General features: G+C 43.6%; 1 protein-coding gene across 5 annotated transcripts in view; it reads right to left on the bottom strand.

Annotated features, from left to right (window-relative positions):
- IQCH (IQ motif containing H) overlaps positions 1-14365 on the bottom strand; it is a 169081-nt gene that overhangs the window by 113486 nt on the left and 41230 nt on the right. For 4 of the 5 annotated variants that reach the window (XM_029065754.2, XM_029065756.2, XM_039912259.1 and 1 more), the window contains 3 exons: positions 10521-10641; positions 5401-5529; positions 4489-4712 (listed from right to left, as the gene is read on the bottom strand). In XM_029065754.2, coding sequence (XP_028921587.1) covers positions 4489-4712; positions 5401-5529; positions 10521-10641 — 474 coding nt within the window. Of the gene's footprint in view, positions 1-2802; positions 2911-4488; positions 4713-5400; positions 5530-10520; positions 10642-14365 lie in introns of all 5 variants that reach the window. The other variant, XM_029065755.2, reaches the window with a different exon arrangement.

Raw genomic sequence — 14365 nt, 5'->3', positions numbered from 1 at the left:
TCAACTCCTGGGTAAGACACGAAAATAAGCCCATTTCCTGTTCATGTATGTCAAGGCCACTGAAGACTGAGAGCATAGTGACAATCAGACTTCTCTGCCACAGAGTTCAGAGTGAGCATGTGCCGTTAATTAACTTGTACCTTTCCCAGCACTTGGAATAGTGTTTGACAAATAGTAAGCGCTGAACAAATACCACAGAAAACAAAACAAAAAGACTCTGCTTGACGGCCAGGCAAGACATTCAGGACATTCAAATACACATATCTTTGAATTACGTACATATCTTAGGCAGAGTGGGTGCTTAATAAGTACACGGATGATGGTGTTATTAAGCCATCCACACACCTTCACCTGCTCACCCTGCACCCAAGATAATCAGATCAGATCAGGCACATGGAGATCAAAATATAGGAGGTGGGGAGAGCGGGTAACTTCCCCCAACTCACAGATGAGAAAACTGAGGCTCAGTGTGGATAAGTGACTTGCCCAAGGTCACACATTCCTTCATTTATTCAATCATATTTATTTAGCACTTTTGGTGTGCAGAACACTGTTTTTAAGTGCTTGGGAGAGTACAACAATAAAAAGACACATTTCCTGCCCACAACATGCTTAAAGTCTAGAATGGGGGGAGACACATTAATAAAAAAAAAAGAAATGACAGATATTACATAAGTGTTCTGGGGCTGGGTGGGGGGAAGAAAAGATGGAGCAAGTCAGGGTGATGCAGAAAGGAGTGGGAGAAGAGGAAAGGGGGTGCTTAGTCAGGGAGGGCCTCCTGGAGGAGATGTGCCTTCAGAAAGGCTTTATGGGGGTGGAGGGGGAGAGTAATTGTCTGTAGGATTGGATGAGAGAGGTCATTCCAGTCCAGAGGCAGGATATGGGTGAAGGCAAGTGACAAAGCTAGGATCAGAATTCATCTTCTGACTCAGATAATGAGGTTGGATATGGTCTCTATCCCACAAAGAGCTTCCAGTCTAAGTAGGAGGGAGAAAAGGCACTGCATCCCCATTTTACAGTCCCACTGGGCCATGCGGACTCTCAGAGAGCTGGACAGAAGGGTGAGCCCACGTAATTATTTTGGGAGTGACAAAGAGAGTCAAGAAAACCTCGGTACGGTGACACTCCTTCTAAGCTCTATGTCCTTCACCTGGTAGGTTTGTTTCTGACAGAGAGACTTTTTTCTGCTGCTCAAAAACGGTGCCAGGAGGATGGACTGAAGATGGAATGCCCAACTGGTGAATAAGGGAACTCAGAAATTGAACAAACGGTGTTTACCGTTTCCAAATGACACCATCTATTTTCCCAAAAGGACTCTGTAACAAAGACGAGTGAGAAGGGGAAATCAATCAATCAATCAATCAATCAATCAATCAAATCAATTGTATTTATGGAGTGCTACTGTAAGCAGAGCACTGTACTAAGCTCTTGGGAGATGACAATATAACAGAGTTGGTAGAAACGTTCCCTGCCCACAATGAGCTTATGGAGTAGAGGGTGAGAGAGAAATTAATATAATTAAATGAATTTAAGAAATGAACATTAGTGCTGTGGGACTGGGGGTTGAATAAAGGGAACAAATCAGGGTGGTACAGAAGGGAGAGGAGGAAATGAGGGCTTAGTCAGGGAAGGCTAGTCAGGGAAATCATGGCATTTATTACAATTGGATGATTTCCTTTACAAATGGACTTTAGTGGAAAAATCATGGGTTTTGGGGTGAAATCTGGCATTGCCAAGATGAAACGATCTCTGGAAAAGCGACGCTCTATAAATGCTTCTGGGGAAGCTGAAACAGTTGGTAAACTGAAGCCTGGGAGGCAATCCAAAACCTGAGCTTGGATATGAAAGAGGATCATTTTTATTTTCAATGAATCAAATTTTCCTCTCAAGAAGAGAGATACAGAGAGAAAGAGAAAGTGTGTGTGTGTGTGTGTGTGCGTGTGTGTGCATGTATGAGTGTGTATGTGTAGAGACATTAGAGAAAAAGAAGACTTTTGTTGAGGACTGTGACTGCTAAATTTGGTTCTCCAACTTTGGCTCTGCAGCGAGACTGTATATATGTGAGATGGGGAAAAATCAATCAATCAATCATACTGATCAATCAATCATCTGCCAACAGGCGGCAAACCCCAAACGCTTAGTACAGTGCTCTGCACACAGTAAGCGCTCAATAAATACGACTGACTGAACCAATCACACAAATTCCGGTCCTTTGTTTTGAACTGACCTCTCGACCCTAGACATCTGCTTCCCCCTCTGGAGAATGCACTGCGGGTTTCAATCAAAATGACTTTGAAGGGCGATCCTGCAAATCAGATACACAGCTCTGACTCGATCTATGCTTCTCCCTGCTGTGCGTGTGTCTGCTCCATTTGTTTAAGCGGGCCAGGGTTAATAATTATAAAGTAAAAAGGGCTCTATGAGCCCTTTCACACGACTGGGCGCAAATATCCTGCTTACTGACAGGAGATGTAGGTGGGCGGACCGGCCAATACGAAAGTACTCCCATTCCAAATAAGAATTAATTCAGTCACTCATTCACTTGTATTTATTGAGCACTTACTGTGTGCAAAGCACTGTACTAAGCCCTTGGGAAAGTACAACATAACAATAAACAGACGCATTCCCTGCCCACAAGGAGCAGACCCCTGTGCTGGTTGAATTCTGTATGGAGCCGCTTGAGAGGAGGGCCATAAGTGAATGATAACTGAATGATCTTTCCTCTCTGGTTCCATCCGTATTTGAAGGGAGAAACAGCCAAGGTGCCTATAATTTGCACCGCACTGCTATTCACATACTTACTCTGATGCTGCTGCATCCCAAGAGAACAAGAAGGACCACAGCATCGATGTTTAAATTAGAATAGATGCTTAGCCAGGATACGAGGATTAGTTTGAGGTTTACCCACTCCTGGTAGGGATGGAAAAGGATGGGAAGGCAACAAGGGAGGAAATGAAGGCTAGAGTTAATTAGCGCTAGGCAAAGTCACGACTGGAGGACTTTTTGGTTTTAGCCATTACGGTCCCGCTCTCCGCATTACCTGTAGACCCGGTTTCTTTTTTCTCGAGGAGCTGCGCTCCTCCATGGTGGGAGTGAAATCAGGTGCTCCCCCATGATCCTATTACAGTCTTTGTGCACATGTAGCCTATAGCCCTCTCACAGCCTGTTAAACAGCTGAGTTTGAAACAATAATGGTACATAAGAAACAATTGCCTGAAGGCACTTCTGTCTTGGGATTTAGCCATTTACATTGATTTTTAACACACATTTTTCATGAAACACAAATATTTGCCATGGCAACAGGGGATCACATGACACCCTGCTGCATAAATATGCTGAAACCCTCTTAAAGGAAAATGACCTCACCGGAGCCGAAAATACCCTCGAAGCAACTCCGGCGGGAGTCGCAGAGTCAAAGAGGTAAGAAGCGGAGGGGAAAAAAGGAGGAGCGGGCTCTCCTGCCGCCTTGGCAGGATGGAGCTTTTCTCCGTCCCTGCTCTGAGCTGGCGACCGGGAGGAAGCCGTGGAAAATGACTGCTCGACGGGGTGATAAAGTGGAGCAAAAAATCACAAAACCAGGACTCCAAAGTGACAAGTTGTCTCCTTTCTTCTCGGAGAAGTCCTAATTCTCCCACGTCTCTCTCAGGTCAAGCAACTGGCCAGGCCTGAACACAAAAGTTCGGACTTTAATTTAGGGTCTCCTGGGTGTTTTGTGTTTAAAACAGTGGATTCCAGTTTCCTTCTCTGGAGTTACTTTCTCTTCTCCAGCAAAGGTGGTCCAGTACCAAATCAGACCACCTTGTCACTTCAGTTGCTTTTGAAACAAAATAGGGTAACATCTTCTTTTTAAAAGGAAACACAATGGGTAATGTCTTTCTTTGAAAAAAGAAACACATGCCAGCATTTCAAAAATGGCAGACTCAGAAGCACTCACAAAAGGGACTGAGGAACCAACCCAAAGTGGCTCTGCACCAAGTCAGATCACCCTATCGTTCTTTTTTTCAAACCCAGGTGGAGCCCTTCGTTTATTTTGATAATTGATGGCATTATTTTAGCCCTTAGTACATGCTAAGTACTGTACTAAGAGCTGGGGTAGACACAAGATAAACGGGTTCCACAAGGGGCTCACAGTCTAAGTAGGAGGGAGAACAGGTATCAAATCCCCATTTTGCAGATGAGGGAACTGAGGCCCAGAGAAGTGAATAACTTGCCCAAGGTCACACAGCAGGGACGTGAAGTAGCTGGACGTAAAACCCAGGTCCTCTGACACCCAGGCCCGTGTTCATTCCATTTACGCCACGCCGCTTCTCAATTTTTGGAAAGAAAATTAGGTAAGTTCCTTCCTTTATTAAAAGGGACCGCAAGCCAGCACTTCAAAAATGGCTGACTCACAAGCTACCACTAACATCACAGACAAGTGTGTAATCGATAAGCAGAATGACGATACTAAGCCTTAGCGCAGTGTCTTTTACATAGAAATTGAAATACCTGCAACTGGGGAGAAGGATATGGCACCAATTCCAATCTTGAAGGGGATGGCGAACATATCGGCTTTGAATTCTGAGCTGGAAGTACAAAGACGTCACACGGGGGTGGTGCAGTGCTCTCTTTTGTGGAAGAAGATCCCGGGCCCTGTGGAGACTCGGTGGGTTTTGAGTCTCGAAAGGCTAACTGTGCTCTGCCAACCACTGCCAGTTTGCTAATGGATCCGCCTGTATCAACAAAATAAAATTTATTTATTATGTATATTAATGTCTGTCGCCCCCTCTAGTCCGCAAGCTGTGGGCAGGGAATATGTCTGTTTATTGTTCTATTGTACTCTCCCAAGAGCTTAGTACAGTGCTTTGCACACGGTAAGCACTCAATATATACAACTGAAGGAATGAATGAATGAATAAAAACGACTTCTGTTATCGAATCAGAAGGAAAATGTAACTTAATGAAGTCCCTCTACACTATAAGCTCATACGGGCAGGGACCCAAGTCTGCTAATTCTCTTGTAACCCTCCCAAGCATTTAATACAGTGCTCTGCACATAGTAAGCTCTCAATAAATACTACTGATTGATTGACTGATCAATTGATCCCGCCCCCACGGTGGATTTCCACAGAGCGTCTTTCCCACCGCCAGCGAGATCCGCTGGGGATCAAAATGGCTACTTTGCCCACAAAACCCCGATCCTGTCAACACATCTTCTCTCTACCTCACTTCTATGAAGAGCCAGAATTTCAGTTAGTGGATTCCCCGTGCCACCTGCTCCAAACTTGAGGACACACTAAGATTGTGTCTGCTAAAGGCTGATCTCCCGTTGGTAGACAAAGCATTACCTACACAGTCTCAGTCCCGGTGTTGCTTATCTACATTGGCGGGCGTAAAGTCGACAGCAGCCAGAAGCCTTACCTGACGTAGGGGCCTTATACGGTTTTGGGAAAGGGTGGAGCGGAGCTGCTTTGGGTAACACAGGTGGATTTTCCAGAGTAATCTTTGCAGCCGCTGGAATCAGCCCTCTTTCCAGAAGACTCAGTATACCTGGAAAACGAAGGCGAAATGCAAGGTCCATAAGCTCGGCCACTGGGTTTCTCCACATATAAGCCTGGCACGGTATTTCCGAATCTACATACAGCATCTCGAATCATTTGGTTGCGTGAAAAAGCAGCCCCATTAACATCCAAGCTTTGGAACTGATTTTGGCCAAGGAAAACACGATGTTGCCAATAACGATAAACATACACGAAACTGACACTGAGTAGAGGCCGTTTAAAGCAGGAAATCTCCTTTTCAAGGCAAATGAGAATATTCCTTTCAGCTCCGGATAATACCGATTAATTCTAATAATATTTTATCCTAACAAAGTGTTTTTCATTTAAGGCCCTTAGAGCTCTTTCCTAAATAAATATCTCTAAATTGCATGTTATCATCATCATCGACAGCATTTGCTGAGTTTCTAATAGGTGCAGAGCACTGGAATGGGGATTTGGAAACAAACATGAGGACTAAAAGACTAGTCCTTGCCCTCAAGAAGATTATAACTGAATGGAAGGGCAAGGAGGCAGGAATAGTCAAATGAATAATAGGTAAAAAGAGTAATAATATTTTCTGAGCATACATAACCCTAACCCGTATCTACCCCAGTGCTTAGAACAGTGCTTGGCATATAGTACTGCAATTATTATTATTATTCTTCTCCACTTGGTGGAATGCACTGAACTAAACTTTTGGGAAAATACAAGTGAGTTATTCCCAAACCACAAGGAGCTCAATCTCTAATGGAGGAAATAAACTACAAATATTTTCAACCAGAGTAAGCACATTAAATAACTGAAGGTGTAATTGAATAGGCCCAGGAACACAGTAATAATAATAATAATAATAATGTTGGTATTTATTAAGCGCTTACTATGTGCCGAGCACTGTTCTAAGCGCTGGGGTAGACACAGGGGAATCAGGTTGTCCCACGTGGGGCTCACAGTTTTAATCCCCATTTTACAGATGAGGAAACTGAGGCACAGAGAAGTTAAGTGACTTGCCCACAGTCACACAGCCGACAAGTGACAAGTGGCAGAGCTGGGATTCGAACTCATGAGCCCTGACTCCAAAGCGCATGCTCTTTCCACTGAGCCACGCTGCTGCTTCCCTACCAGTACCGAGGATGGTACAAATGAATATGTGCTAGAAATGGCTGGTGAGTTTGGAATGGGTTGGGGGATCGGGAATTGGCCAAGATAGCCTTGCTGGACAGATGGGATTTTAGGAAGCCTTCGAATACGGGGAGATCTGGGAGCGGGCGGCTGGTGGATTTATTGAGAAACAATATGGCGTAGTGGATAGAGCACGGGCCTAGGAGTCAGAAGGTCATAGGTTCTAATCCTGGCTCCACACGTCTGCTGTGTGACACCGGGAAGTCACTTCACTTCTCTCTGCCTCATTTAACTTATCTGTAAAATGGAGTTCGAGCCTGTGAGTTGCAAAGGGGCAGGGACTGTGTCCAACCGGATTAGCTTGTATCCACCCCAGCGCTTAGTACAGTGCTTGGTACATAGTAAGTGCTTAACAAATACCATTAGTATTATTCTTATTGTTATTTGGGGTAGGAGAATCCTCCAGGACATGGGTACAAGCATAAGCAAGGGGAAGATAAATGAAAGAGGATAAATATAAATGCTTAAAACACAAACACCCACACACGTAAACCGTTAAACAAGTGAATAACAAACGGAGGTGCATGTTGGTGCTGAGTCTGAGAATGGCGTAGTCAGGAGGGACTGCCTCTTTGAGGAGGTGATTTTGTAGCTTTGGGGAGGAAAGTGATTTGCTCTGAACAACGTTTGAATAAAATTGATGTGACAAGCTCTGGGTGGTTGAGTTTGAAGAGAGAAGACGCTTGAGGTGGGGAAGATCGGACACGAAACTGTTAAAGCAATCCAGTGGGGAGGTGATGTAGGCTTGGACCGGGGTGGTGGTCCTTCTGGACTGTAAGCTCCTTGTGGGCGGGGAATGTATCTGCTTATTGTTATACTGTACTCTCCCAACCGCTTAGTACAGTGCGCTGCACACAATAAGCACTCAGTAAATAGCAATGACTGGCAGTAGGGGAAGAAATGAAGGCTCTGTGAAATATTATTGAGGAGAAATTGGCGGAATTTAGAGATGAAACTTGCTGTTACCGATTTGTACATTCCAAGTGCTCAGTACAGTGCTCTGCACATAGTAAGTGCTCAATAAATACTATTGGATGAATGAATGAACTTGCTCTTCTCCCTCTCACCCAAAGCCCTGCTCAATAGGAAACACTAACTGAGATGGTAGCTGTACTTTATATTTAACTTTAGCCCTATTAAAAGCCCATTTCCTCCAGGAGGCCTTCCCTGAATAAACCCTCATTTCCTCTTCTCCCACTCCCTTCTGCATCACCCTTACATTTGATTTTGGACCCTTTATTCGCCTCTTTCTCAGCCCCACAGTCCTTACGTACATATCCATAATTTATTTATTTACATTAATGCCTGTCTCCCCCTCTAGACTGCAAGCTTGTTGTGGACAAGGGAATGTTTCTACCAACTCTGTTATACTGTCCTCTCCCAAGCACCGTACTAAGCGCTCTGCACGCAGAAAGTGCTCAATAAATATGATTGATTGACTGACTTACAGAAATAAGTCCAATCGGACACCAAGGTTTCAAACTTCTGGGACAGGAAAGGCATCGGTATTGTCAACAGAGGTAGGAAAATGAGGAAGAGGGCAAAGTTTGGGAAGAAAGCTGAGGAGAAAATATTGCGTTCGAGGTATGCTAAGTTTATCCAAGTGGAGATGTCCTGGCTGGGGAATATTTAAGATTGTAAAACTGGGGAGAGAACAGGATAAAGATATAGATTTGTCCCTCACCTAGATACGGTGGTAACTGAAACCATGAGAGTGGATGAGCTCATCAAGAGAATACATACACAGGAAGCAGATTAGACACTGCAGAATTGAGCCTTGCTGTGGACTCCTACAGGTAGAGGGGAAGGGAAAGAAGAGTGAGAAAAATAAACTGAGAAGTAGCGGTCAGAGCTTTAGGAAGAGAACGGGAGTGGCAAAACTAGGACCGAAAAGGTTTTCCTAGAGGCGGAGATGGTCCTTCGTTATGAAAGCAGCCAAAAAGTCAAGGAAGATGAAGGCAGGATAGAGCTCTTTAGATTTGTCTTAAAGGTCATTGGAAAACTTGTTCAACACTATCTTCATTAATAGAGGGCAGAGGGTGAAATCCAGGTTTAAAGGGGATGAGCAGAGGGAGCAGATTACTTTCTCCCTATTTCTCAGGTCAGGATTTCAAAAAAATTCAAATTACCCAGAATTACACAGATAACTAAGGTGAAGGTCAGGAGTTTCTATCTGAATGAACCAAATTGGCTATCTACCTGATTTAATCAGATATTTTCCAGTTTACTTGCTTCATTTTTAGTTAGGTTTTTAAGAGCCAAAATGAAGGGGAGAAGTAAGGCTAAATTCAACCCTTTCACATTAATTAACCATGTTTATGTTAAAATAATATTCACAGTTTCAAATAGGCTTAACCTTTGATTCCTTTTAAGAGATATCTGAAACCATGTATTTTCTTTAGCTAGAAGACTATGCCAGTGGAACTGGTTTGTTTTTCCCCAGTGCACTCAAATGATTTGAGATAAGTAGAGTTTGTAAAGAATGAGCCAGATTCCCACGATTTTAGGAAGTGCGGGGTTTTTGTCCAAATGCATCTGGGTGGTTGACTAAATTCTTTGTTTCTCTTTTTCTGTGGAGACTTGGCCTGTTGCAATACCCGAGTCAGTTGCCTAGATTTCACCCGAGAGCAGTGAACATGACCAGTTTTTGACACCCATTCCAGACCGTATCACTGCTAGGATATTCTTCTCCCACTTCCCTCTTCTCCCACCCTCTTCTGGTTTGCCCTTCCACTTGGATTTGTATCCTTTATTCACCCCTCCCTCCGCCCCACGGCATCTATGAACTTACCATAATTTATCTGTTTATATTAATGTCTGTCTCCCCTGTTTGAGTGTAAACTCATTGTGGGAGGGGAAGATATAATAATAATAATAATAACTGTGGCATTTAAGTGCTTACTATGTACCAGGCACTGTGCTAAGTGCTGGGGTGGATACAGGCAAATTAGTTTTTGGGTTTTTTAAAAAACCATATTTGTTAAGCACTTATTCTGTACCAGGCATTTTATTAAGCACTGTAGTTAGATCCAAGCTAATTAGGTTGGACACAGTCCACGTTCCAGATGGGGCTCCCGATCAATTCCCATTTTACAGATGAGGTAACTGAGGCACAGAGTAGTGAAGTGACTTGCCCAAGTTCACACAGTAGACAAGTGGTGGAGTCGTGATTAGAACCCTGGTCCTTCTGACGCTCACGATCATGGCTTATCCACTAGGCCACAGAGTCCAACGTATATTGTACTGTTATATGGTACTCTCCCAAGTGCTTAGTGCAGTGTTCTGCACACAGCAAGTACTCAATCTATACAACTGATCAAATGACTGATTCTCCCATGGCAAATCCAAAAAGGCCTCGGCCTTGGAGCTAAATCTAGTTGTCCTGCTCAATTGTCTGCTGATCTTCCTGCCCGGTTAGGAGATTTACAGTAAATTTCTAAACTGGTTCCCCAAATGACTAGACCTAATCCCAGAATGTCTGAGGTCTGTCTTGCTTGAGGCCTACAGCGTGGCTCAGTGAAAAGAGCATGGGCTTTGGGAGTCAGAGGTCATGGGTTCAAATCCCGGCTCTGCCACTTGTCAGCTGTGTGACTGTGGGCAAGTCACTTCACTTCTCTGTGCCTCAGTTACCTCATCTGTAAAATGGGGACGAAGACTGTGAGACTCACGTGAGACCACCTGATTACTCTGTATCTACCCCAGTGCTTAGAACAGTGCTCTGCACATAATAAGCGCTTAACAAATACCAACATTATTATTATTATTATTACCATTCAGCTTCTTGACTTCGAAAGCAAAGGAAATGGGAGCGGCAACACTGACCTTTATTTGCGTCTTTTTCTAGCACAGGAAGAGGTGTGAGAGAGGGGTCGGTGCGGTGAGAAGCAGGTGGAATCGTGAGACTGGGTACTGTGGGTCCTTTCACTATCTTCTGAGGTGGTATCTAAATGGTCAAAAAGGCCATTTTAACAGATAGTTCTTTGCCTCGGCAACCAAAGCTTTTTCCCTTCTAAACAATACATACAATTATGAATAGTTTCATTAAGCTTTAATATTGTAGCATTATCAGCTCCATTTTTATTGCTTATGAGAGTGCTGTACAATTGTCTATTGTCATTAGTTTGTGTAATTTAAAATAGTTAATTAAATCCAATCAACGCGTAGTGATTTCTACTACACACAGCCCGTGTACTAGTTAACAGAGCAGCTATTAGTATTTTGTTCCATTTTAACGACTACATGTAAGAGTGGAATCTCTTGAAGGAGGCACAGTCCTCTAGATTGTAAACTCACTGTGAGCAGGGAACATGACCACCAACTCTGCTATACTGTGCTCTCCCTAGCGCTTAGTACAGTGCTTTGCACACAGTAAAAGCTCAATAAATACGATTGACTGATGGAGCTTTGAGTACAAGCAAATTTTGGGTCGGCGAAGGCCCTGAGGAGAAAGGGGACCCGTTGGAGAGAAATACAAAACAAGACCCCAGTGTAAAGAAAAAAACAAACACAAAAAACTCCTCAACTATTGCCTCATTATGGGCAGGGAACCTGTCTGCTAATTTTGTTGTACTGTACTCTCCCAAGTGCTTAATACAGAGCTCGGCACTTAGAAAGTGCTCAATAAATGCTATTGATTGACTGACCGATCATAAACTATACTTTATAATACAAGGGACCGGGCCGACCTCACCAAGCATTATTACAACTTTTCATGGTTGGGCAGAATTCAAGATTTCCAGTTCAGTTTTAAACATTAGACAATTATTTTTCCAATAGCCATAAAAATGTTTTCATTATAGCTATGAAATATGGACTATTTCTAGCAAATGACTCTGGGTTTTAAAGATTATACATATTGCACATTATTTATGTGCAATAGTGGGGCTGGGGAATACTATTTTTATCTTTATTACAGTAGGCTAAGAATTGTCTGTGTTTTCTCAGCAATGAAGACATTGCTGGTTAGTGCTTGTGGGAGACTTTAAATTTTCCAAACATTTTCCAAACATTAATTAATTTGCATAGGTTCTCAGGCAAGGAAGTAAAAACATGACCCCCTTTTAAATATACAAATAACCTAAAATGGAGAAAGGTGTGTCGACACGCTCAGGGTCCCCAGACATGATCGATCAGTCAATCAATCGTATTTATCGAGCGCTTACTGGGTGCAAAGCACTGTACTAAGGACTTGGGGGAGTACAATATAACAGAGTTGGTAGACACGTTCCCTGCCCACAGCGATCTTGCAGTCTAGAAGGGGAGACAGACATTAATATAAAGAAATAAACTATGGGTGTACTCATAAGTGCTGTGGGGGAGGGAGCGAAAAAAGGGAGAAGATGAGACGGGGCAGAGAATTTTGAACCTGAAGATGACCTACTTACAAAAGGGTCTTCACCGTCCCACTTATTTAGTAGTCACCCCAGTACTTAGGACAGAGCTAGTGGGCAATTGAGAAGCCGCGAGGTAACTGAAAAGCAGCATGGCCTAGTGGATAGAACACGGGCCTGGGAGTCACAAGGACCTGCCTTCTAAACCTGGCTCCGCCACTTCTCTGCTGGGTGACACTGGCAAGTCACTTAACCTCCCTGTGTCTCAGTTTCCTCTTCTGTAAAATGGGGATTAAGATCGGGAGCCCAATGTGGGATATGGACTGTGTCTAATCTGATTATCCTGTATCTACCCGAGCACTTAGTACAGTGCCTGGAAGGGAGTAAGTGCTTAACACATACCAATTTTTTAAAAAGTAGTCAATAAAAATCATCAACAGTAGTATTACTATTGCTTAAGAACAATTATATTAATCAGTGAATCAATCAATGGTATTTACTGAGTGATTACTGTATGCCGAACACTGTATTATGACCTTGGGAGAGTAAAAATAACAGTAATAGTAATTATGGTATTTGTTCATTCATTCATTCATTCATTCATTCATTCAATAGTATTTATTGAGCACTTACTATGTGCAGAGAGCACTGTACTAAGCACTTGGAATGTACAAATAGGTAACAGATAGAGACGGTCCCTGCCCTCTGACGGGCTTACAGTCTAATCGGGGGAGACGGACAGACAAGAACAACGGCAATAAATAGAATCGAGGGGAAGAACATCTCATTAAAACAATAGCAAATAAATAGAATCAAGGTGATGTACATTTCATTAACAAAATAAATAGGGTAATTTGTTAAGCACTTATTAAATGCTAAGCACCTTTCAAAGCACTGGGGAAGATACAAGATAATCAGGTCATCCCACCTGGGGCTCACAGTCTTAATCCCCATTTTACAGAAAAGATAAGTGAAGCACAGAGAAGTGAAGTGGCTTGCCCAAGGTCACACAGCAGACAAGTGGCGGAGCCGGGATTAGGCCCCACCTCCTCTGACTCCCAAGCCTGTGCTCTTGCCACTAGGCCGTGCAGTAAAACAGAGTAAGCACTGAGGTAGATTTAAGCAAATCAAGTTGGAAACAGTCCCTGCACCACATAGTCTTAATCCCTATTTTACAGATGAGGGAACTGAGGTCCAGAGAAGTCAAGTGACTTGCCCAAGATCACACAGCAGACAAGTGGCAGAGTGGCATCAGAACCCAGGTCCTTCTGAGTCCCAGGCCCGGGCTCTAGCCACTAGGTCACGGTGCTTCTCATTAGGTCTCACTGCTTATCGTGGAGGGGGCGAGCCGAGGCACGGGAAGGTAAGAGCCGAGGTTCCTGCAACCGCCGTTGTGATTTTCACCACAACTGCCTCCGTTTCTTGACTTCTGCAACGATGGTGGCTATTTCATAATCTTATTTTCTCCTTCCCAGGTGCTCTCCTGCTTGCTGAGCTCCTGGGGGATGAGGGACCTCAAGGAAGCCAGTGAGTGAAGCAGGACTTCGAGACTGTAAGTTCATTGTGTGCAGGGAATGTGTCTGTTTATTGTTATGTTGTACTCTCCCAAGTGCTTAGTACAGTGCTGTGTACACAGTAAGGGCTCAATAAATACACTAGAATGCATGAATGAGACACAAGGGCTGGACTTTTTAGTGGCACCTGTTTCTGCCACTTCAGACCTAGTGAAAAGACCAAGGGAGTCAGAAGGACCTGGGTTCTAAACCTGGCTCTGCCACTTGTCTGCTGGGTGACCTTGGGCAAGTCACTTCACTTCTCTGGACCTCAGTTACCTCATCTGGAAAATGGGGATTAAGACTGTGAGTCCTATGTGGGACATGGACTGTGTCCAGCCCAAATATCTTGTATCTACTCCAATGCTTAGTACAGTGCTTGGCACATAGTAAGAGTTTAACAAGTACCACAATTATTATTATTATTTCTTGCTGGGCTTCCTGGGGACTAGACTGTCTGCTCCTTGAGGGCAGAGATCTTGTCCACTAAACCTACTGGACTCTTCCAATGTTCTGCACAATTAGGTTTTTAATGAATACAATTAATTCCTGGTTTCCCTGGGAGTCCAGAAAAAAAAAGCCAGAGTAGCAGGAATGGGGACAGGTAGAAATAGATAATCAGTTGGACGCTGTCCTAATTAACTTGTATTACCTCAGTGCTTAGTACAGTGCTGAGCACATGGTAAACTCCTAACAAATACCGTAAATAAAAAATACAAAACAGCCACCATCCCCATCCCTGTCTTCTTCTCATGACAGTTATGGTGCATGGAGAGACCAAGGA

The sequence above is a fragment of the Ornithorhynchus anatinus genome, chromosome 5, assembly GCF_004115215.2.
Source record: "Ornithorhynchus anatinus isolate Pmale09 chromosome 5, mOrnAna1.pri.v4, whole genome shotgun sequence".
Lineage (NCBI taxonomy): Eukaryota > Metazoa > Chordata > Mammalia > Monotremata > Ornithorhynchidae > Ornithorhynchus > Ornithorhynchus anatinus.
The sequence above is the reverse complement of the archived record's forward strand: the minus strand, read 5'-3'. Positions and strand labels throughout refer to the sequence as shown.